The sequence below is a fragment of the Coregonus clupeaformis genome, chromosome 16 (assembly GCF_020615455.1).
Source record: "Coregonus clupeaformis isolate EN_2021a chromosome 16, ASM2061545v1, whole genome shotgun sequence".
NCBI lineage: Eukaryota > Metazoa > Chordata > Actinopteri > Salmoniformes > Salmonidae > Coregonus > Coregonus clupeaformis.
In genome coordinates, this window is record NC_059207.1 from 24798138 (window position 1) to 24824767 (window position 26630).

Below are 26630 nucleotides of genomic sequence, written 5' to 3' on the forward strand. Positions count from 1 at the left end.
CGCACATTGACTCGGTACCGGTACCCCCTGTATATAGCCTCGCTATTGTTATTTTACTGCTGCTCTTTAATTATTTGTTACTTTTATTTTGTATTATTATATATTCTATTTTTTTGTGTATTCTTTCTTAAAACTGCATTGTTGGTTAAAGGCTTGTAAGTAAGCATTTCACTGTAAGGTCTACACCTGTTGTATTCGGCGCATGTGACAAATAAAAGTTGATTTGATTTGATAACCCCTTTTTTGTATGGAGGTCTATGAGAGAGTATCGAATTACGTGAGGCTTATTTGATCGAATAGAAGTTTTGTAATGTTTAGGCTGTTACAAATGTACTGATTTAAGTAGATGCACGTAGTATTCCAGCAACATTGAGATAAACAACCTACTTGTGCCTGTTCACACGCGTATCTGCCCTCTTACTGGCTAGAATGGTCCCACCTGATCTCGCCTGCCTTCAAACATCGAGGACATGCATTTCCATTGTTAGAGTGGTCACTCGTTTAATCGTTGAGTGAGGCCACTGCTCCTAGACCCTGTGTGTGCATGCGTGTGCGTATTTGATTTGTGAGTGTTTGATGTTTGTGTACCTTCTTGTGGTAAATGCTACAGACTCCTCTCTCCAGGTCCGGCAGTCGGAAGAGCAGGGCTCTAACGGAGGGCAGGGTGACGGAATCAGACTCCAGGATCTCACATACAGCACCCTGTCTCTCACAAATAGACCTGGGGGGGTGGGGTCACAGTTACAAAATTAAGGTCACAGTTATGAAAACTTAAGACACTAAAGAGGCCTTTCTACTGACTCTGAAAAACACCAGGGTCCCTGCTCATCTGCATGAATGTGCCTTAGGCATGCTACAAGGAGGCATGAGGACTGTAGATGTGGCCAGGGAAATAAATTGCAATGTCTGTACTCTGAGACGCCTAAGACAGCGCTACAGGGAGACAGGACGGACAGCTGATCGTCCTCGCAGTGGCAGACCACGTGTAACAACACCTGCACAGGATCAGTACACCCGAACATCACACCTGCGGGACAGGTACAGGATGGCAACAACAACTGCCCGAGTTACACCAGGAACGCACAATCCCTCCATCAGTGCTCAGACTGTCCGCAATAGGCTGAGCGAGGCTGGACTGGGGGCTTGTAGGCATCACCAGCAACAACGTCGTCTATGGGCACAAACCCACCGTCGCTGGACCAGACAGGACTGGCAAGTGCTCTTCACTGACGAGTCGCAGTTTTGTCTCACCAGGGGTGATGGTCGGATTCGCATTTATCGCCGAAGGAATGAGCAGTACACCGAGGCCTGTACTCTGGAGCGGGATCGATATGGAGGTGGAGGGTCCGTCATGGTCCGGGGCGGTGTGTCACAGCATCATCGGACTGAGCTTGTTGTCATTGCAGGCAATCTCAACGCTGTGCTTTACAGGGAAGACATCCTCCTCCCTCATGTGGTACCCTTCCTGCAGGCTCATCCTGACATGACCATCCAGCATGACAATGCCACCAGCCATACTGCTCGTTCTGTGCGTGATTTCCTGCAAGACAGGAATGTCAGTGTTCTGCCATGGCCAAGCGAAGAGCCCGGATCTCGATCCCATTGAGCACGTCTGGGACCTGTTGGATCTGAGGGTGACGGCTAGGGTCATTCCCCCCAGAAATGTCCGGGACTTGCAGGTGCCTTGGTGGAAGAGTGGGGTAACATCTCACAGCAAGAACTGGCAAAACTGGTGCAGTCCATGAGGAGGAGATGCACTGCAGTACTTAATGCAGCTGGTGGCCACACTGACTGTTACTTTTGATTTTGACCCCCCCTTTGTTCAGGGACACATTATTCAATTTCCGTTAGTCACATGTCTGTGGAACTTGTTTATGTCTCAGTTGTTGAATCTTGTTACAGTGAGGGAAAAAAGTATTTGATCCCCTGCTGATTTTGTATGTTTGCCCACTGACAAAGACATGATCAGTCTATAATTTTAATGGTAGGTTTATTTGAACAGTGAGAGACAGAATAACAACAACAAAAATCCAGAGAAACGCATGTCAAAATTGTTATAAATTGATTTGCATTTTAATGAGGGAAATAAGTATTTGACCCCTCTGCAAAACATGACTTAGTACTTGGTTTTCACACATCTCAGGAGCGATTTTGTTCCACTCCTCTTTGCAGATCTTCTCCAAGTCATTAAGGTTGAGGCTGACGTTTGACAACTCGAACCTTCAGCTCCCTACACAGATTTTCTATGGGATTAAGGTCTGGAGACTGGCTAGGCCACTCCAGGACCTTAATGTGCTTCTTCTTGAGCCACACCTTTGTTGCCTTGGCCGTGTGTTTTGGGGTCATTGTCATGCTGGAATACCGATCAACAACCCATTTTCAATGCCCTGGCTGAGGGAAGGAGGTTCTCACCCAAGATTTGATGGTACATGGCCCCGTCCATCGTCCCTTTGATGCGGTGAAGTTGTCCTGTCCCCTTAGCAGAAAAACACCCCCAAAGCATAATGTTTCCACCTCCATGTTTGACGGTGGGGATGGTGTTCTTGGGGTCATAGGCAGCATTCCTTCTCCTCCAAACACGGCGAGTTGAGTTGATGCCAAAGAGCTCGATTTTAGTCTCATCTGACCACAACACTTTCACCCAGTTCTCCTCTGAATCATTCAGATGTTCATTGGCAAACTTCAGACGGGCCTGTATATGTGCTTTCTTGAGCAGGGGGACCTTGCGGGCACTGCAGGATTTCAGTCCTTCACGGCATAGTGTGTTACCAATTGTATTCTTGGTGACTATGGTCCCAGCTGCCTTGAGATCATTGACAAGATCCTCCCGTGAAGTTCTGGGCTGATTCCTCACCGTTCTCAAGATCATTGCAACTCCACGAGGTGAGATCTTGCATGTAGCCCCAGGCCGAGGGAGATTGACAGTTATTTTGTGTTTCTTCCATTTGCGAATAATCGCACCAACTGTTGTCACCTTCTCACCAAGCTGCTTGGCAATGGTCTTGTAGCCCATTCCAGCCTTGTGTAGGTCTACAATCTTGTCCCTGACATCCTTGGATAACTCTTTGGTCTTGGCCATGGTGGAGAGTTTGGAATCTGATGAATTGATTGCTTCTGTGGACAGGTGTCTTTTATACAGTTAACAAACTGAGATTAGGAGCACTCCCTTTAAGAGTGTGCTCCTAATCTCAGCTCGTTACCTGTATAAAAGACACCTGGGAGCCAGAAATCTTTCTGATTGAGAGGGGGTCAAATACTTATTTCCCTCATTAAAATGCAAATCAATTTATAACATTTTTGACATGCGTTTTTCTAGATTTTTTTGTTGTTATTCTGTCTCTCACTGTTCAAATAAACCTACCATTAAAATTATAGACTGATCATTTCTTTGTCAGTGGGCAAACGTACAAAATCAGCAGGGGATCAAATACTTTTTTCCCTCACTGTATGTTCATACAAATATTTACACAGGTTAAGTTTGCAGAAAATATATGCAGTTGACAGTGAGATTTCTAGGCTTGACACATGTAACAAATGAAATACCTCACAAATTAAATGTTTAACTGTAACTGAGGTTTATATCTTGTAAAATGACTGGGGAAATTTGTTCATTTGAATATAATTCTCGTTTTATTATTTAATGTGGAACATGAATTGCATCATTCAAGTCACAAGTGTGTCCTGAAATTGATGGGTTAATTTGATCCCAGAGGTTGTTGGTGGCACTTTAAATGGGGAGGACGGGCTTATGGTAATGGCTGGAGTGGAATGATATCAAATACATCAAACACATGGTTTCTATGTGTTTGATGCCATTCCATTTGCTCCGTTCCAGCCATTATTATGAGCCGTCCTCCCCTCAGCAGCTTCCATTGTTTTTGTTTTTTTTTTTTTTCGGGGATGGATCAGCTTAATATTGCAGATAGATTGTATCTTCTATCAATGTAATTGTCTGCATCACTTCCAATCCCCCCATGTTTTTTTATTTTTTATATATATATTCCCCTTTATTACTTTTCAACCCCACCATCCTTTCCCTACTTGGAGTAAATTTGTGAACAACAACGCCCAGGCCTCTACTTCCGGTCTATACTTACTATCTGCACCTTATAGACAGAGTTAATTTTACAATAATTCTATATCTATCTATATATATATATTTATTTATTTTTTTGCTCCTAAACTTCTTCTACTCTCAACCTCTCCGATCATTTTCATGATGTCCATCCGGTTTGCTTCTAAATGCCATATCTTTCTAACTGTGCTCTTTCCCAAAAGCTCCCAACATACAACCTATATACTTATTATGGACACAGTATGCTTACATTATTAGCTATCTTTGTTATTATTTGTTGTTATTTGTTATTAGTCCCATCCTTCAACTCTATTCAATACCTCCCATCTATCTCTTAACACCATCCATATAGGATTTCTATTTGCCATATATATTTCAACCATACTGTGATGTTTTACAAAAGTTCTGAACCTTTCTATTCTCATTGCTTCTACAGATTGTGAATTAAAAATAAACATTTTTGCTAAAAGTATTATTATATTATTGATTGATTGACTATGACTTTTCAGATCACCCAGTAATGCTATCTGCAAGGTTAGTTCCAGGTAAATATTGCAATCCTTTAGCCATTCCTGGACCTGTGTCCAAAAACAAGCTACAAATGGACAGAACCAAAACAAATGATCTAATGATTCTATCTCTTCACAGCAAAATCTGCAGAGCTGGGAAGATTGTATCCCCCATATAAATAACATTCTATTGGTAGCAAGAATTTTATATAATAATTTAAATTGAAAGATTCTAATTTTTGAATCCGGTGTCGTTTTGCGTGTCAGTTCATAAACACTATGCCATGGGATCGGTACGTCAAAGATCTCTTCCCAACTATTTTGCAATCTATATGGGACTGCTGTCAATCCTTTGGTCCTTAAGTGAAACTGATATACTTTTTTATTTATCACAGTTTTCCTTAACCAATTATGTTCTTTAATGCAAGGCCGACAGACAAGTTCCTTACTTTCTCCCCCTTCAACTTTCCTCTTCCACTTTTGAGGTAAGGCTGCAATTATTTGGTTGTAATTTTGGGTAGAGCAGACATTTCCATATGTTTTTGTTAGCTGCATGTGCGACATAACTCCACCAGTCCTACCGATGATATCATTTACGAAGATTATACCTTTTTTAAACATTCTGTCAAAAAATAAAGGTTTTTTGTCAATTAGTATATTTGAATTTAACCACAATATTTGTTGCATTATTTGTTCTGTCGTTTCTGGAGGATTAAATTGAAATTGCAACCAACTTTCTATGGCTTGTTTTAGAAATAGTGACATTTGGGAGATTATTTCCTTTTCAAATAACTGAAAGTGAGAGGTTGTAATCTGAATAAAGGGAAAAAGGCCTTTCTTGAACAGTGGGTGAGACAATCTTACTAATTTGCTTGAGAACCAGTTCGGATTTAAGTATAACTTTTGGATGACTGAAGATTTTAGTGATAGGTCTAATGCTTTAATATTTAATAATTTCTGTCCTCCGAATTCATATTCATTATATAAATATGCTCTTTTAATTTTGTCTGGCTTGCCGTTCCAAATAAAATTGAATATTTTTTTCTCATATAATTTAAAAAACTGTTTGCTAGGCGTAGGCAAGACCATAAGCAAATAGGTAAACTGGGATAATACTAAAGAGTTAATCAGGGTGATTTTTCCACAAATTGACAGGTATTTTCCTTTCCATGGTAGTAAGATCTTATCTATTTTTGCTAACTTTCTATTAAAATGTATTGAAGTGAGATCATTTATTTCCTTTGGGATATGTATTCCAGTATATCCACATCACCATCAGACCATTTTATTGGTAAACTACATGGTAATGTAAAAATTGTATTTTTAGTGATCCAATACGTAATATAGTACATTTGTCATAATTTGGTTTTAATCCAGAGAGGTTAGAAAATGTATCTAGATCCTCTATGAGGCTGTGGAGGGATTCTAGTTGTGGATCTAAAAAAAACATGAATCATCTGCGTACAATGACACCTTTGTTTTTAAGCCCTGTATTTCTAATCCTCTGATATTATTATTGGATCTGATTTTAATAGCTAACATCTCGATGGCCACAATAAATAGATATGCCGATAGTGGACAACCTTGTTTCACTCCTCTTGACAGTTTGAAACTTTCTGAGAAATAGCCATTATTTACTATTTTACACCTAGGGTTACTATACATGATTTTGACCCATTTTATAAGAGATTCTCCAAAATTGAAATGCTCCAGGCATTTATATATAAATTCCAGTCGAACTTTATCAAATGCCTTTTCAAGTCTGCTATGAATAGCAGGCCTGGTTTCCCATATTTTCCATAGTGTTCTATTGTTTCCAATACTTGCCTTATATTATCTCCAATGTATCTTCCATGTAAAAAACCTGTCTGATTAGAATGAATAATATCCGACAATACCTTTTTAATTCTATGCGCTATACATTTTGCTAGGATTTTTGCATCACAACACTGAAGTGTAAGGGGCCTCCAATTTTGTAAATGGACTGGATCTTTATATTTTCCACTTGTATCCTGTTTCAGTAATAATGAGATCAGACCTTCTTCTTGAGTGTCAGATAATCTACCATTTACATAGGAGTGGTTAAAACATGCTAATAACGGTCCTCTTAGTATATCAAAAAAGGTTTGGTATACCTCGATTGGTATGCCATCCAACCCTGGAGTTTTCCCGGACTTAAAGTCTTTAATTGCATCCAGAAGTTCCTCCTCTGTAATTTCACCTTCACATGAGTCTTTCTGTGTGGCTGTTAATTTGACATTATCAATAGGAAAAAAATCTCTACAATTAGCTTCAGTTAGAGGAGATGGAGGCGACTGAAAAGAAAACATATGCTTAAAATACTTTGTTTCTTCCTTCAAAATATCATTAGAATTATGGGTGACTCCGTCAATTGTAACCAGTTTCATTAAGTTCTTTTTGGTAGCATTCCTATGTTGAAGATTAAAAAAGAATTTTGTGCATTTTTCCCCATATTCCATCCAGTTTGCTTTATTTTTATAATATATTACACTTGATCTTTCTTGAATAAGTTTTTCCATTTCTTTTTGTTTTTCCTCTAATTTATTCTGAGCCTCTATGTTACAGTTTTTATTGCCATTATCTGTTCTGTTAGACTTTCTATTTCCTTTCTTAGTATAAACTCTTTTGACCTAAATTGCTTTTGTTTTCGAGATGAGTACTGAATTGCATGGCCTCTAAAGGCACATTTAAAGATGTCCCATACAATGAGGGGATTCGCTGTACCTATGTTATGTTGGAAAAAGTCAGTTATAAATTCCTTTGTTCTAATTATAAATAAATTATCATCTAATAGGCTTTGATTAAATTTCCAATATCCTCGCCCACGTGGAAATTCAGTCAGAGTAATGTATATGCCTATTATATGATGGTCCGACCGCATTCTGTCCCCTATCAACACTTTTTTTACTTTTGGTGCCAACGAGAATGAGATAAGAAAGAAGTCAAGACGACTAGCTAGACGGCAGCTTCCATTGTTTGATCCACTCGCCACTCTTGAAGTCACCCTCTGAGTTTTGTCAGCAACACGGAGGGCCCTCCAAGCGAGTTAGTAGGGGCGAGGGACTGGTTTGGGATTCAGTGTGTACTTACTGTGTGTCTTTGAGGGGCTGGCTTACCCACTTCCTCATCAGTCTTCTACCAAATGAGGTGTGGGTGTGGTCTAACACCCACAACAGACTGCCCTTCACACCTCCATCTGTCTGTAACATACACACACACAAACCTGTCTGTGAAAAAGAGTACTGCACTTGGCCTAGTAATATCATACATTTACATTTTTGTCATTTAGCAGACGCTCTTATCCAGAGCGACTTACAGTTAGTGAGTGCATACATTTTTCATACCTTTCCAATGCTTCACAATAACAATTGCCCAAACAGAATTTAGGCCACAAAATAGCACATTTTAGGCCACCAACCCGTGGTCTGACCTGAGTACCATTATATAAGATAAAGTTACATATGAAATACGGCCTTGTTGTACACAAGTAAATTGCAGGAAAAACATAGCAGTTCCCACTCATTCACTAACACGTACCTGGTTGTTGAGTACCTCCAGGTTTCTGAGAGTGGTAGCACTGAGGACCATACCATCTGACTCACAGGAGAGGCGCCTGAACGAACTTAAAGTCACACATCCACAGAGAATTACCACATACAGTATGAAAAGAGTCACAGGGAGTCAGTCTGTGGCAACCACAAGGACGGTGTGTGTGTGTTCGTGTGTGTGTGTACCTGTGGTGCAGTAGTACTCTCTGCAGGTTAAACTCTGTGAGGTAGTGGATGAGAGGACCCAGACAGCAGACCACGGGGCTCTCCAAAGAGGCTATACCGGAGAGAGGCTTGGAACCTGGGGATGGACACACAAACACCCACACACAGCCATGAGTCACAACCTCGTGCCTCATTTTGTTAGAGAATACTTGTTTTGTTGATCGTCCACCACCGTCCCCAAAATACACACACACCCACCTGACCCACCCACACGCTGTCCCAACTGAAATTATTTTTCACTTAAAGGACAGATGGAAGCACGGACCTGTAAATCAGGACATGAAGCCTCTATTTGCTCCATCTCTTGCTCTCGCTCTCACACACAGACAGACACAAACACACTCAGACACACCTGAGTCCTGTGTGTGACAGAAGAACTCAGTGACAGTGTTCATTGCGGAGGCAAAGTCAAACTGAGCACTGTCCCTCTTCTCTATACGTACACCATCACCAGCCTGCACACTGGAGAAAGAGAGAGGCAAATAGATAGGGAGGGGAGTGAAGGATGGGGGGAAGAGGGAGAGAGAGGAGGTTATTATACCAGCTCCTCTCAGAATTAACCTGTTAGTCAGAACAGCTCAGGCACAAATATCTAAGATAAAGTAAAATATCTAAGAAATACATTTTAGAAAAAAGTAATTTAACTTTGCTTGAAGATCGTCGTATATGACGATCTGCGTACATTATGCTTGAGTTATGGGTAATTATACGGTAATGGAATTGCGCTGAGACTAAGATTTTTAAATTAAAATGTATGCCAAAAAAATAACAGCGATTTCAAAGTTTAACAAACCATACAACTCTATTCACAAGGACTATATTTAACAATTTACACTGAACATGTACAAAATCACATTTACTGGAAGAACTGTGCAGATGCAAAGTTTGGTAGCAGAATTTCTGTAAAATCTCCCTCAGTTTTTTTGTGTGAACACATTTTCCCAAAATACTGTTAATTATTAGCTCCGAATTAAGATTAAAAGATGTCTGCAGAAAGAATGGGGTGTCAGCTATGACATGACACCTTGAGTAAAAAAAAAATATTGAACTACAGTAATTGAAGTGAATTTACACCCGGTAAAATAATTGCGGTAACAGAATTTCATCATGGCTCCCTGATCTGTACTACACAGAAATGCATAATTATGGATATGCAAGTCATTCTCTTCCTGGTGATGTATCCTAAATAGGTACACAAAGGTAGAAATATGCAATATCTTACAAGGCATATTTGGGTATTATTCTACACACTGGCTATTATATTAATGAGCTCTGCCACCAAACAAGACCACATTTGGTTGGTCCGGACCAAATCTGAACCAATCACAGACGCCTATGTTTCACAAGTTTGGACATCAAAGTACAGCACAGTAGAGTATAGTTCAGTACATTATAGTGTAGTCAACTCTAGTGTGTACAGAGTACAGTTAAGCACAGCACAGAACAGTAGAGTTCAGCACAGTATAGTTCAGTATAGTACATTACAGTATAGTTCAGTACATTATAGTGTAGTCAACGCTAGTGTGCTCTACTATGTAATGTGCGGAACTCTACTCCACTCTATTACACTCTACGGTACAGTACTGAACTATGCTCTACTTTTCTTTACTGTGCCCTACTGTGCTGTCAAAACTTGTGTACAAAAAAACATTAGGAACACCTCTTTCTATGGCATAGACTGACCAGGTTAATCCAGGTGAAAGCTATGATCCCTTATTGATGTCACTTGTTCAATCAGTGTAGATGATGAGGAGGAGACAGGTTAAAGAAGGATTTTTAAGCCTCGAGACATGGATTGTGTATGTGTGCCATTCAAAGGGTGAATGGGCAAGACAAACGCCTTTAAATGGGGTATGGTAGTAGGTGCCAGGCGCACCGGTTTCAGTGTGTCAAGAACTGCAACGCTGCTGGGCTTTTCACGCTCAACAGTTTCCCGTGTGTATCAAGAATGGTCCACCACCCAAAGGGCATTCAGCCAACTTGACACAACTGAGGGAAGCAATGGAGTAAACATGGGCCAGCATCCCTGTGGAACGCTTTCCGTGCTCCAACAAATTCAGGCTGTTCTGAGGGCAAAAGGGAGTGGAACTCAATATTGGGAAGGTGTTCCTAATGTTTTGTACACTCAGTGTATGTTTGGGCCAAACGAAGGCCGGTCCAGACGTCTGTGGACGTTGAAATCAGGGCTGGCTCGGACCAACCAAAAAAAGAGGTCTGTGGACATTGAAATCAAGGCCAGGGCGGATGGACCAAATGTAAACTACAGTAAATGGAAAGAGAGGGTCCTCATGAGTAGGTGTCAGTAGGAGCCGGGAGCAGTGACATTAATTGGAAAGAGACAGAAGAGAGAGAAGAGTGCAAGAGCGAGGGGTTGACCACCAGATGACAGAAAGAGAAAGAAAACAGTTATTAGCTGAACATAACAGTATGCCAGTGGAAGGGAGAACATTAGTAGGTGTGACTGGTTTGTGACTACTATGATTTCTCATTGTAGCCAATTCAATAGAAGAATTTCCGTTAACAATTTTTAGGAAATTCTGTTACTGATTTGGTAACAGAATTGAGTTTTAATCACTTAAAAATTAATAAACAAAATTAATATCAGTAAAAACACTATAACTAATTGATAAGTCTACCTTTATGTGTTACTTCCGTGAACTTTCATTATCCTCCCTCCACATGAGGTATACACATTTTAATATATCTTAAAGATATGCGGGTTTTTGGTAAGAGAAGACGTTTCTTAAACTTACAGAAAAATATATTAAACTAAATATACAGTGCCTTCAGAAAACATTTAAACCCCTTGACTTATTACAATTTCTTTGTGTTACAGCCTGAATTCCAAATAGATTAAATAAATAAAAATCTCACCCATCTACACACAACACCCCATAATGACAAAGTGAAAACATGTTTGCACATTTATTGAAAATGAAATATCTCATTTACATTACTATTCACACCCGAGTCAATACTTAGTAGAAGCACCTTTGGCAGCGATTACAGCTGTGAGTCTTTCTGGGTAAGACTAAGATCTTTCCCCTCCTGGATTGTGCAACATTTGCCCATTATTATTTTCAAAATTCTTACAGCTCTGTCAAAATGGTTGTTGATCATTGCTAGACAACCATTTTCTGAACTTGCCATAGATTTTCAAGTAGATTTAAGTCAAAACTGTAACTCGGCCACTAAGGAACCTTCACTGTCTTCTTGGTAAGAAACTTCAGTGTAGATTTGGCTTTGTGTTTTAGGTTATTGTCCTGCTGAAAGGTGAATTCATCTCCCAGTGTCTGGTGGAAAGCAGACTGAACCAGGTTTTCCTCTAGGATTTTGCCTGTGTTTAGCTCCATTCAGTTTCTTTTTTATCCTGAAAGACTCCTCAGTCTTTAACGATTACAAGCATACCTATAAAGTGATGCAGCCACCACTATGCTTGAAAATATGGAGAGTGGTACTTAGTAATGTGTTGTATTGGATTTGCCCTAAACATAACACTTTGTATTCAGGACAAAAAGTTAATTGCTTTGCCACAGTTTTTGCAATAAGGCACTAAAGTAATACTGCAAAGAGGATGCATGTTTTGGAATAATTGTATTATGTATAGGCTTCCTTATTTTCCCTCTGTCAATTATGTTAGTATTGTGGAGTAACTACAATGTTGTTGATCCATCCTCAGTTTTCTCCTATCACAGCCATTAAACTAACTGTTTTAAAGTCACCATTGGCCTCATGGTGAAATCCCTGAGTTGTTTCCATCCTCTCCGCCAACTGAGTTAGGAAGGACGCCTGTATCTTTGTAGTGACTGGGTGTATTGATACACCATCCAAAGTGTAATTACTAACTTCACCATGCTCAAAGGGATGGATATATATATATTTTTATTTTATTTTATTTTTTTACCCATCCACCAATAGGTGCCCTTCTTTGCGAGGCATTGGAAAACCTCCCTGGTCTTTGTGGTTGAATCTGTGTTTGAAATTCACTGCTCTGACCTTACAGATCAGTCTGTGTGGGGTACCAACATTTGGTAGTCGTTCATAAATCATGTTAAACACTATTATTGCGCACAGAGTCCATGCAACTTAAGTGACTTGTTAAGCACATTTTTACTCCTGACCTAATTTAGGCTTGCCATAACAAAGGGGTTTAATATTTATTGACTCAAGACATTTCAGCTTTTCATTTTTAATTAATTTGTAAAAACCAAAAAAAAACATAATTCTACTTCAATTTTATCAATTTTAAATTCTGTCTGTAACACAACAAAATTTGGGAAAAGTCAAGGGGTGTGAATACTTATTGAAGGCAATGTAAGTGTTGATATTAGTTAGGGCTCTTCAACATTATTATGAAAAATGTATGCACTCACTAACTGTAAGTCGCTCTGGATAAGAGCGTCTGCTAAATGACTAAAATGTAATGTAAATGTGTTTTGATGTACTTCTAATACTTTTTTGGTAGATGTTTTCTAAGACCCCATTTCTACCTGTTTGACAAGAAATCAAAGCCTGCTTATTCCACATTTTTGGGATGGGCACTTTGAGAAATGTATATACAGTGGGGAGAACAAGTATTTGATACACTGCCGATTTTGCAGGTTTTCCTACTAACAAAGCATGTAGAGGTCTGTAATTTTTATCATAGGTACACTTCAACTGTGAGAGACGGAATCTAAAACAAAAATCCAGGAAATCACATTGTATGATTTTTAAGTAATTAATTTGCATTTTATTGCATGACATAAGTATTTGATACATCAGAAAAGCAGAACTTAATATTTGGTACAGAAACCTTTGTTTGCAATTACAGAGATCATACGTTTCCTGTAGGTCTTGACCAGGTTTGCACACACTGCAGCAGGGATTTTGGCCCACTCGTCCATACAGACCTTCTCCAGATCCTTCAGGTTTCGGGGCTGTCGCTGGGCAATACGGACTTTCAGCTCCCTCCAAAGATTTTCTATTGGGTTCAGGTCTGGAGACTGGCTAGGCCACTCCAGGACCTTGAGATGCTTCTTACGGAGCCACTCCTTAGTTGCCCTGGCTGTGTGTTTCAGGTCGTTGTCATGCTGGAAGACCCAGCCACGACCCATCTTCAATGCTCTAACTGAGGGAAGGAGGTTGTTGGCCAAGATCTCGCGATACATGGCCCCATCCATCCTCCCCTCAATACGGTGCAGTCGTCCTGTCCCCTTTGCAGAAAAGCATCCCCAAAGAATGATGTTTCCACCTCCATGCTTCACGGTTGGGATGGTGTTCTTGGGGTTGTACTCATCCTTCTTCTTCCTCCAAACACGGTGAGTGGAGTTTAGACCAAAAAGCTCTATTTTTGTCTCATCAGACCACATGACCTTCTCCCATTCCTCCTCTGGATCATCCAGATGGTCATTGGCAAACTTCAGACGGGCCTGGACATGCGCTGGCTTGAGCAGGGGGACCTTACAGGAAACGTAAGATCTCTGTAATTGCAAACAAAGGTTTCTGTACCAAATATTAAGTTCTGCTTTTCTGATGTATCAAATACTTGTGTCATGCAATAAAATGCAAATTAATTACTTAAAAATCATACAATGTGATTTTCTGGATTTTTCTCTCACAGTTGAAGTGTACCTATGATAAAAATTATAGACCTCTACATGCTTTGTAAGTAGGAAAACCTGCAAAATCGGCAGTGTATCAAATACATGCTCTCCCCACTGTATATACCTAGGGCTGTGGCGGTCATGAAATTTTGTCAGCCGGTGATTGTCAAGCAAATAACTGCCGGTCTCACGATAATTGACCGTTAATTAGCATAAACACGTTTAGCATCTCCTGGCTTCCACACGCCTACTAACCACTGATGCAGACCTTTGGAACATCTACATTTTAAAATATCTAATAAATCCATTTAATATAGCCTATACCATCACAATAAATCCATTATTTATTTTAGACAGGTCTAAAGAAACATGATATGAAGAAAATGTAGTCTATTTCAGAAGAACAGAATAGCATACTCTGAGTTGTCCTTCTGTTAGTCCTGATATGGTATGCCATATGACCGTGGGCTACACTAGTTCATTTGGCAGACAAGAGTTGCTTAGAATTCATTGGCATTATTTGTAAATTATTTTATAGTATGAAGAATACAATTGAACATAGCTTAATAAAATAGAAAGGATATTTTTTTCCAAACAATTTCAAAGGAAGTGCACACGTGGCTATTCTGTGTTGAGTGGTTAACAAAGAAACTGGTCCTATATGCTTAATTTAGAGTTATTTATGCAACTTTAGTTGTGATACAAACGTTGGGCTATATGTCTAGATTTTTTATACATTCTAAGGCTGCATGATGGGCCACTAATGATGATTTGAAAAAAGTTACAAGCTGCACACACTTCATCAGTCTCTCATTCACAATTTGACATGCACTTGATAATATTCTCACCAGGCCTCGAATTTCCCGGCGGCATCCCCCGTGTGGCCGTAATGCCCCCTTAAAAATCCATGCCTTTTGCGGCCAAAGTGGCCGTTGTGCCCTTGGGCTGAATATAATAGGCTAATTATTATTCCCTTCTCCCGGCTGCCGTGCTCCGAAGCAACTCTCACTCATATGGCTCTCTCAGATGTAGCCAATGCCTGTCACGTGATCGGGACCTTCGCACAGGCATTTCAGCTAAGAAGTAGGCTACAAATGAATGAAGACAGACACATCGGGGACGCAACTGCGAATTCCGAGGCGCATATTGAAAATGTTGGAACTGTCCACATTTAGCCTACTTTTCGTCAGCCAACAAGATGAGTAGGCCTAACGAACAGCAAAAGCACTAGCCTATGTCAATCTACTCTCCCCCATAGTCCAAAAGTTGACCTATTCGATTGGTCAACTTGTCCTCCTGTGCAATAAATAAATATTCCAAACTCTGGGACAGTTGTGGGATGAGATAGATCCCAAATTAATACAACCACTCGCATCAAAAAACATTTTAAAAGCAATGAGGCTGATGATTTAGTTAAAAATATTTATAAACTATTAGGCCATTTTTCACATTACAAGCGCAGCAATGCGCACACGGCAGTAGGCTATAAGCGCAAATGTTCCTTTTCCAATGGTTCATTTTCATGCCAGCCAGGTAGGCTATGTTCCTGTGTTAAAGTGAAGCATTGTGCTTCATATTAGGAAAGTTGATGAATACAATTTAGTAGACCTAGCTGATGGGATCCTCCTCTTTTTAATAGAGGCCATCAAAACACTTTTCTCAAGCAATTGCATAGCCCATAGAAATGTGGCACAACATGAGCTCATGGGCTCTCATGAAGTGTTTGATTAGATTTTCGAAAACATTTACATTGATGTCAGAGTGATTAGACGGACAATAGAGTACTGAGTACCAGACAGTTAGCAAGTTTTGTAGGCTACTAATGACCATCAGCAGCATCAGAGCTTGGAGAAGCCAAATTACCGTGACTAATTGGTCACATAGAATTTGACTGCCGTCATGACCCGTGACCGCCGGTGTGGCGGAAATACGGTCATCATAGCAGCCCTATACAGTTGAAGTCGGAAGTTTACATACACTTAGGTTGGAGTCATTAAAACTCGTTTTTCAACCACTCCACACATTTCTTGTTAACAAACTATAGTTTTGGCAAGATGGTTAGGACATCTACTTTGTGCATGACACAAGTCATTTTTCCAACAATTGTTTACAGAGAGATTATTTCATTTACAATTCACTGTATCACAATTCCAGTGGGTCAGAAGTTTACATACACTAAGTTGACTGTGCCTTTAAACAGCTTGGAAAATTCCAGAAAATGACGTCATGGCTTTAGAAGCTTCTGATAAGCTAATTGACATAATTTGAGTCAATTGGAGGTGTACCTGTGGATGTATTTCAAGGCCTACCTTCAAACTCAGTGCCTCTTTGCTTGACTGATATCATGGGAAAATCAAAAGAAATCAGCCAAGACTTCAGAAAAAAATGTGTAGACCTCCACAAGTCTGGTTAATCCTTGGGAGCAATTTCCAAACGCCTGAAGGTACCACGTTCATCTGTACAAACAATAGTACGCAAGTATAAACACCATGGGACCACGCAGCCGTCATAACGCTCAGGAAGGAGACGCGTTCTGTCTCCTAGAGATGAACGTACTTTAGTGCAAAAAGTTTAAATCAAACCCAGAACAGCAGCAAAGGACCTTGTGAAGATGCTGGAGGAAGCCGGTACAAAAGTATCTATATCCACAGTAAAACGAGTCCTATATCAACATAACCTGAAAGGCCGCTCAGCAAGGAAGAAGCCACTGCTCCAAAACCGCCATAAAAAAGCCAGACTACGGTTTGCAACTGCACATGGGGACAAAGATCATACTTTTTGGAGAAATGTCCTCTGGTCTGATGAAACAAAAATAGAACTGTTTGGCCATAATGACCATCGTTATGTTTGGAGGAAAAAGGGGAACGCTTGCAAGCCGAAGAACACCATCCCAACCATGAAGCACGGGGGTGGCAGCATCATGCTGTGGGGGTGCTTTTCTGCAGGAGGGACTGGTGCACTTCACAAAATAGATGGCATCATGAGGAAGGAAAATGATGTGGATATATTGAAGCAACATCTCAAGACATCAGTCAGGAAGTTAAAGCTTGGTCGCAAATGGGTCTTCCAAATGGACAATGACCCAAGCATACTTCCAAAGTTGTGGCAAAATGGCTTAAGGACAACAAAGTCAAGGTATTGGAGTGGCCATCACAAAGCCCTGACATCAATCCTATAGAAAATGTGTGGGCAGAACTGAAAAAGCGTGTGCGAGCAAGGAGGCCTACAAACCTGACTCAGTTACACCAGCTCTGTCAGGAGGAATGGGCCAAAATTCATCCAACTTATTGTGGGAAGCTTGTGGAAGGCTACCCGAAACGTTTGAACCATGTTAAACAATTTAAATGCAATGCTACCAAATACTAAATGAGTGTATGTAAACTCCTGACCCACTGGGAATGTGATGAAATAAATCAAATCATTCTCTCTACTATTATTCTGACATTTCACATTCTTAAAATAAAGTGGTTATCCTAACTGACCTAAGACAGGGAATTTTTACTAGGATTAAATGTCAGGAATTGTGAAAAACTGAGTTTAAATGTATTTGGCTAAGGTGTATGTAAACTTCCGATTTCAACTGCATATGCCTTAATTTCTCAATAATATAGACTCTTAAAGGGTCTAACACAGTCTACGCAAAGAGCCAACGGAAGATTTAGTATTTTTGAAACGGCGGACACTGATTAGTTGCCATACTTCCGAGAACACAAACACTTGCATCTTTCATAGCGAGCTAGCGAGGGACTGAGAAAGAGGGGAGGAGCACATTATAAGCAGGTCGGCCACCAGGCAGACAGTCAGAACCGTGCACTAGGCCTATCTATCGGTAATCAAAAGCTGTATCTCGCAATGGAATGCTGTATCTGGCAATTTCTCGGCTTGCAATGTCTCGCAATTTCAGTACAGCAGCGCCTATCATCAATGAATAGACCGAAGACTGAACACCCACTCGCATCATTAGCGAAGGGCAGGCGAGCCAGCGCGAGGGAAAGAGAGGAGGGGGCAGGCAGAAAGAATGTCTTAGTAATCTGTATCTCTCAATGTCTTGTTTTGTATGCCTCGCAAATTCACCAAAGTAGCCTAAAGTTCGCCTCTTCCTCTCTGGTTTTACGTAAATGACACAACTTTCCCCAGGCCTTTATTGGCTACCGTTTAGCTAGCCTATAACACGGAAAATAATATGTTTTGTGATAACTGCAATGTGATTTTAATTCTGTGGGGGGGAAAAAACAAAAAAAACGTTGTTTTTCTGTAAGGAATTTTTCCTAATGTTAAGGATCCGAACTTCATTTAAACGTTAGTTCACACCCCTGGTGTAGAGCCCTTTAGCTTTCATTTGACAAGCTCCTATGAACTTGACATGTTGGTGCTCATGGAAATGACCTTATTGCTTCATTATAAAGTGTCATAATGCTCTATAACAGCATCTATAAGGTGCCGTTTTAAGAAATATAACACAAACATGATGCTTCAAATAAACTGTTGTGTTTTACTGAAACTTCAATTTCAGTCAACATCATACAGCACCCATATTTTTCTTGTGTCTGACAAGTATTTCTTTCTATGAAAGAAGCACACACACAAACTCTCTCTCTCCATCCCTCCATTCAGTCTTTCAGCCTGCTGTGATTTCAAGGACTCTGTGGCTTTGTCATCTCTCGCTGTTTCCAAGGCAACCAAAGCAAACACATTGCCGGGAGAGAGAGTTGGAGGGTTCACTTTAACAGCAACACACTCCACAAACACAGACACAACGAACTGAACCATTGCGACGAAGAACCATATATTAGTCTGTAGGATTCAATTGTTGAAAATACAGACAAAGCAACATGCCTCCAGCTGACTCCTATTCTAGCTAGAGATGGTTATAAAATACAAGCAATAGACAGGCCCTTCAACACCCTCTCACACTCCTGGGTAGACCTGAAGTACAACTGATCACTATGATAAATAGGCAATACACTCAGCCATTCCAAATAATCAATAATTTCACACACCAATCGTTCTGATCAACCTTATGTAGAACGTTTCACTGTTTTCATTGACAGACTATTGTAACAGCTTCTGATATTGACCTCCACATATGCTGTCTTCCTCTGAGATATGATGGCACCTCTAGCTGTGTGGTTTACATGTACAGTTGAAGTCGGAAGTTTACATGCACTTAGGTTGCAGACATTAAAACTCGTTTTTCAACCACTCCACAAATGTCTTGTTAACAAACTATAGTTTTGGCAAGTCGGTTAGGACATATACTTTGTGCATGACACAAGTAATTTTTCCAACAATTGTTTACAGACAGATTATTTCACTTATAATTCACTGTATCACAATTCCAGTGGGTCAGAAGTTTACATACACTAAGTTGACTGTGACTTTAAACAGCTTGGAAAATTCCAGAAAATGATGTCATGGCTTTTGAAGCTTCTGATAGGCTAATTGACATCATTTGAGTCAATTGGAGGTGTACCTGTGGATGTATTTCAAGCCCTACCTTCAAACTCAGTGCCTCTTTGCTTGACATCATGGGAAAATCAAAAAGAAATCAGCCAAGACCTCAGAAAAAAGATTGTAGACCTCCACAAGTCTGGATCATCCTCAAAAGCAATTTCCAAACGCCTGAAGGTACCACGTTCATCTGTACAAACAATAGTACGCAAGTATAAACACCACAGGACCACGCAGCCGTCATACCGCTCAGGAAGGAGACGCGTTCTGTCTCCTAGAGATGAACGTACTTTGGTGCGAAAAGTGCAAATCAATCCCAGAACAACAGCAAAGGACCTTGTGAAGATGCTGGAGGAAACCGGTACAAAAGTATCTATATCCACAGTAAAACGAGTCCTATATCGACATAACCTGAAAGGCCACTCAGCAAGGAAGAAGCCACTGCTCCAAAACCGCCATAAAAAAGCCAGACTACGGTTTGCAACTGCACAGGGGACAAAGATTGTACTTTTTGGAGAAATGTCCTCTGGTCTGATTAAACAAAAATAGAACTGTTTGGCCATAATGACCATTGTTATGTTTGGAGGAAAAAGGGGGTTGTTTGCAAGCCGAATAACACCATCTCAAAAGTGAAGCACTGGGGTGGCAGCATCATGCTGTGGGGGTGCTTTGCTGCAGGAGGGACTGGTGCACTACTTACAGAAAACGTTTGACCTGTGTCATTGCCAACAAAGGGTATATAACAAAGTATTGAGAAACTTTTGTTATTGACCAAATACTTATTTTCCAACATAATTTGCTAATAAATTCATAAAAAATCCTACAATGTGATTTTCAGGATTTTGTTTTCTCATTTTGTCTGTCATAGTTGATGTGTACCTATGATGAAAATTACAGGCCTCTCTCATCTTTTTAAGTGGGAGAACTTGCACAATTGGTGGCTGACTAAATACTTTTTTCCCCCACTGTAGGTTTTTATCAGTTCTGAAAAGAAAACAGTTAATGTGAGAAAAAAAAAATCTGGTAAAAGGCGTTTCAATTTATTTATTTAGTCACATGACTATAGAAATCAAAACAATGTGATTTTAGAGACACAATGTAACAATAGCGTATGATTAAGGAGACTACAGTCAATCTGTTACTGGGCTCTCATCACCATCATCATCATTATTAGGCTATTCACACAATTAAAATTCAATCAAGTCACATGCACAACTCGATCGCCCACTATTCATTCATTGACGTCAGTGAGGAGACACACATTTGGTCTAACAACAATAGATCTGGGACTATAATTTAATATTTCTTTGCCATGACATTTCATAACATGATTACCAGATCATTTTGTTAATACGCTCACTGGAAGACTCATTTGTTGTCATTCTAAATGTTCTGAATAGTGGAAAGGAATATACCATTGGGTGTTGCGCAATAGCCTACACAATTGCACAGTGGACTAGTTATCCAATCCGACGCACAGAAATATGAAAACATTAAATTACCTTGATGCTTTCTTACTAGAACATTTGTCACTTTTAAAATCAGTTGACTGTCATTCAGAAATGACTTCATTTCGATATCTTTGTTTCTTCCATTGAACTTTATTTGTCATGTAGGTTAATTTGTTTTTGTTACTAGTAGGTTTACGGATTCAATTTTTTAAGTAATCCACCCAACCGTTTTACTTATTCTGTCAACATTGTAGAAACGACATAAAGGCCTAGATATAGTAGGCCTATAAGCGGCTTTAAACTAGTTCCCCTGCGCACACTAAAATCCCAATGTTTACATTTTTATACCTAGTCATGTTACAAAGAGTGTTTTTGAATTAAAACGACCAAATGTCGTATATACATACACACACACAACACTCTCTCCATATGAATGAATGCAGCGCATGCTTCCAGTGACTTGTTCAATCGCATGCAGCTGAGATTATTTTTTATTGAAAAGAGGTAAAGGTGTGAAATAATATTAACATGGCTTAATGAAAAAAATGAGACCCTTCATGAGTTTCTCCGTGAGCCAGCCAATCGCGCGCCGAAAGAGTTGCCGACAAAGGAGTTCGCTACTGCTGCAGCCTTCGCTGTACACTAAGACTGATTTGATGGCTGTAATCCATTATACGGAAGGGTCAGGGCTGTAGGGAGTTTGATGCAGTTGATTAATATCTACAGTGCTTTCAAAAAGTATTCATACCCCTTGACTTGTTCCACATTTGTTGTGTTACAGCCTGAATTCAAAATTGATTAAATTGACTTTTTTCTCAACTATCTACACACAATACCCCATAATAACAAAGTGAAAACATGTTTTAGAATTTTTTGCATATTTATAGAAAATGAAATACAGAAATCTAATTTACATAACATAAAATGTTATTTGTCACATGCGCCGAATATAAAAGGTGTAGACCTTACCATGAAATGCTTACTTAACCAACAATGCAGTTCAAGAAATAGAGTTAAGAAAATAAAAAAAATAAAAAAAAGTCACAATAAAATACAAATAACGACGCTATATACAGGGGGTACCGGTACCAAGTCAATGTGCGGGGGTACAGGTTAGTCGAGGTAATTTGTACATGTAGGTAGGGGTAAAGTGACTATGTATAGATAATAAACTGCGAGTAGCAGCAGTGTAAAAACAAAGGGGTGACCATTTGATTAATTGTCCAGCAGTCTTATGGCTTGGGGGTAGAAGCTGTTAAGGAGCCTTTTGGACCTAGACTTGGCGCTCCGGTACCGCTTGCCGTGCGGTAGCAGAGAGAACAGTCTATGACTTGGGTGACTGGAGTCTTTGACAATTTTTTGGGACAACGCCTAGTATATAGGTCCTGGGTGGCAGGAAGCTTGGCCCCAGTGATGTACTGGGCCGTACGCACTACCCTCTGTAGCGCCTTACAGTCGGATGCCGAGCAGTTGCCATACCAGGCGGTGATGCAACCGGTCAGGATGCTCTCGATGGTGCAGCTGTATAACTTTTTGAGGATCTGGGGACCCATGCCAAATCTTTTCAGTCTCCTGAGGGGGAAAAGGCGTTGTCATGCCCTCTTCACGACTGTCTTGGTGTGTTTGGACCATGATAGTTTGTTGGTGATGTGGACACCAAGGAACTTGAAACTCTCGACCCGCTCCACTACAGCCCGGTCAATATGAATAGGGGCGTGTTCGGCCCTCCTTTTCCTGTAGTCCATGATCAGCTCCTTTGTCTTGCTCACGGTGAGGGAGAGGTTGTTGTCCTGGCAGAGGTTGTTGTCCTGGCACCACACTGCCAGGTCTCTGACCTCCTCCCTATAAGTTGTCTAATCGTTGTCGGTGATCAGGCCTACCACCGTTGTGTCTTCAGCAAACTTAATGGTGGTGTAGGAGTCGTGCTTGGCCACTCAGTGGTGGGTGAACAAGGAGTACAGGAGGGGACTAGGCACGCACCCCTGAGGGGCCCCCATGTTGAGGATCAACGTGGCAGATGTGTTGTTATATTCACATTCCTGAGTCAATACATGTTAGAATCACCTTTTGCAGTGATTACAGCTGTGAGACTTTGTGGGTAAGTCTCTAAGAGCACACCTGGATTGCACAATATTTGCACATAGTTTTTTAGTATTCTTTAAGCTCTGTCAAGTTCGTTGTTGATTATTGCTATCATTGACAGCCATTTTCAAGTCTTGCCATAGATTTTCAAGCCAATTTAAGTCAAAACTGTAACTAGGCCACTCAGGAACAGTCAACGTTGTCTTGGTAAGTAACTCCAGTGTGTACTTGGCCTTGAGTTTCAGGTTAATGTCCTGCTGAAAAGGTGAATTTGTCTCCCAGTGTCTGTTGGAAAGCAGACAACCAGGCTTTCCTCTAGGATTTTGCCTGTGCTATTCCTTTTCTTTCCATCCTAAAAAACGTCCTAGTCCTTGCCGATGACAAGCATACCCATAACATGATGCAGCCACCACTATGCTTGAAAATATGAAGAGTGTTACTCAGTAATGTGTTGTATTGGATTTGCCCCAAACAGAACACTTCGTATTGAGGACAAAAAGTTAATTGCTTTGCCATATTTTTTGCAATAAGGCACTAAAGTACTACTGCAAACAGGATGCATGTTTTGGAATAGTTGTATACTGTACAGGCTTCCTTCTTTTCACTGTCATTTACGTTAGTATTGTGGAGTAACTACAATGTTGTTTATCCATCCTGAGTTTTCTCCTATCACAGCCATTCAACTCTGTAACTGTTATAAAGTCACCATTGGCCTCATGTTGAAATCCCAGAGCAGTTTCCTATTGGTAGACTGGGTGTATTGATAAACCCTCCGAAGCGTAATTAGTAACTTCACCATGCTCAAAGGGATATTCAATGTCTGCTTTTCTTATTTTTACCCATCTACCAATAGGTGCCCTTCTTTGCGAGCCAATTATCTGTAAAGTCCCTCAGTCGAGCACTGAATTTCAAACACAGATTCACCCACAAAGACCAGGGAGGTTTTCTGTTTGCGAGGCATAGGAAAACCCCACTGGTCTTTGTGGGTGAATCTGTGTTTGAAATTCACTGCTCGACCCGAGGTAGTCATTGCAAAATCATGTTAAACACTATTATTGCACACAGTGAGTCCACGCAACTTATTATGTAGTCGAAGATAGAGTGAACAAATGTGAACGATGAAAGCCAGTGATGAAGACGTGTCTAGCGACTTGCTGATGCCAGCCTGGCGTGTTGATTCAATATGGCATTGTCCGGACGGATGTTTGTATATTTACATCTCATAGGAGAGGGTCACATCTTCGCCGTGGCGACATTTTCACGGAAGTCCTGGGGTCACTCATGGAGTCATTGGTAAGCTGATTTACGTTTGTATATCATAGTGGTGAATTTTCTATGCTGTTAAGACTTGGAATATTTTGTATTATTTTTATCGTGAAGATTTCTGGTATATACCATTTGCTAATTGTATTCTTATTGCGGATCTGAAATAAATCGGATTACTTTTAAATGGATACGAACTGTAGTTCTCACATTTCTGAGTAATATTCCTTGAGTTATTATTTGGTGAAATGTCTAATGGTAAATGTTATTCACAATATACATAGCATATATGCTTGGTCTCCAACTGTGCATCTCTGAGCTAAGGTTAACTCAATCATTTAACGCTAGGACATTGATTACAAAATATGAGCTCCTTGTCCCTTAGCCTCTTAATAATAAACCGTAATGCAACACGTGCATCTTATCGTATCCCCAGTGGTGACGCAAGGCTCGCACCTTGGCTATACCCACTGGATACGATTATGGGCCTTTAGCATTCACATGATAATGGAGTCAGATGGTATATCAGAGTAGGATCATAGACCCCTAACCTAATTCATCCTTAGACAAAGTTCATTTCCACTATTCTACAATTGTGACATGTTAAGCAAACATTTTCTCCTGAACTTATTTAGGCTTGCCATAACAAAGGGGGTTGAATACTTATTGATTCAAGACATTTCAGCTTTTCATTTTTAATTAATGTAAAAATTGACATTATGGGGTATTGTGTAGGCCAGTGACACAAAATCTCAATTTTAAAAACTCAGGCTGTAACACAACAAAATGTGGAAAAAGTCAAGGGGTGTGAATACTTTCTGAAGGTACTGCATCTTTGTAAGGAAAACATAAAACCTGATGGATCGATACACACACACACACACACACACACACACACACAGGAGGTTAATAAAACCTAAAGGATCAATATCCCAGTTTAATGTCCAACACTGACAGCAGTGTGCGCATGTGTATGGTTGCAAAATTCCGCTAACCTGGGAATTTGGGGAAAGTTTTCCAGAAATCACGGGTGGAATTTTGCAACCCTAGCCATGTGAATGTTACGGTGAAAATATTAAGGGTCTTACGTTCTAGCAGAGTGAAAGACTTGACACAGCACCTACATTGGAACTCTCCCGGGATCTCATTAACTGGGCGCTCGACAGCCGTGCGACAACCACACGGAGACTGTTGCTAAGGGGCCTCTCTGGCTAGCCCACCCCAGAGACAAGTAAAGTTAACGTTAGCAGCACCCGGAGATGCTAAAACACCTGTCATCATACAGAAGATGATACACACAATATACACAACATCAGGCTAACCATATAAACAACTTGCACACAATGCACATGATATTCACAAGGTCAGGAGAATGTGCGATCATCTGCTTTTTGACACACACAACCTCAACAGAAGAGAGAGAATAGGAGACGAGGGAAAGAGTCAGACAGACATGGCAGAATGGAATGATATAGAGAAAGCTGTGAAAGAAAGAGAAGTCAGAAAATGAGAAAAGAAAAGGGAGTTTGAATAAAAACGATTGAAAGATAAGGGAGAAAGAAAGGGACAGAGTGCGAGAAAGAGAGAGCAAATAGAGATGACAGCAGGTGGGAAATTGGTTTGTCAGAAGAGTGTGAATAGAAAGGGAAAAGGATGGGAGAAGGAAAGTTAAACGAGCGCAGAAAACATCCCTGCCTTCTCCCCTATCTACCTCCCCAGCCACTCACTAATAAATGACATCATCACCCAGTGACCGTCAGCAGTGAGGAGTAAATCTTTACCCCAGGGCTGCCCAATCCTGTCCCTGGAGTGCTACCTCCCGGTAAGTTCTCGCTCCAACCCCAGTTGTAAGTAAACCAATTTGCTTATGAACCAGCTAATTATCAGAATCAGGTGTGCTAGATTAGGGTTGGCGCAAAACCCAGGAACAGGGTTGGGCAGCCCTGCTTTAGGACTAGTGGAGATGAGAGACTGATATTACCTTCTCCTCAGTGTTCACAGTCACTTAGTGAAAGTACAACAACACACTCACACACACTCCGTGGCCAAATTATTTTCCGTCCTCCCTATGTTGTTTGCTTGTTCACACGCCCTCGTGGATTTAAATGGAATTGACTGGTGTAAGAAATGTAGTGGAAACTTACACCAATGCAATGACTTTAAATCAATGAGGGGAACTGAACAATACACACTCTGGGGTAAAGGGTAGATCATAGGAGCACACCGTCTCTCTCTCACGCCCTCTCTCTGACAGACGTTTACTTCCCCCTAGTGTTCAGCACCTAGCACTGCCACCCAGTCAGAGATGGAACAACTGCAGAGGTTGTGCCCGAAGCTGGTCTAGCGGGAAACACCACCACCTGTAGCACACATGCACCACCCCACTGTGGGTATGAATCCCAGCTCCATCGCTATTCTGC

The 26630-nt window shown here is 40.5% G+C and overlaps 1 protein-coding gene across 2 annotated transcripts in view; it reads right to left on the minus strand.

Annotated features, from left to right (window-relative positions):
• msh3 (mutS homolog 3 (E. coli)) overlaps positions 1–26630 on the minus strand; it is a 105550-nt gene that overhangs the window by 73236 nt on the left and 5684 nt on the right. Inside the window, exons 9-13 of one of the 2 annotated variants that reach the window (XM_041900515.2) lie at positions 8731–8840; positions 8340–8454; positions 8143–8218; positions 7696–7805; positions 589–721 (exon numbers count right to left, since the gene is read on the minus strand). In XM_041900515.2, the coding sequence (XP_041756449.2) occupies positions 589–721; positions 7696–7805; positions 8143–8218; positions 8340–8454; positions 8731–8840 (544 nt within the window). Of the gene's footprint in view, positions 1–588; positions 722–7695; positions 7806–8142; positions 8228–8339; positions 8455–8730; positions 8841–26630 lie in introns of both variants that reach the window. The other variant, XM_041900514.2, reaches the window with a different exon arrangement.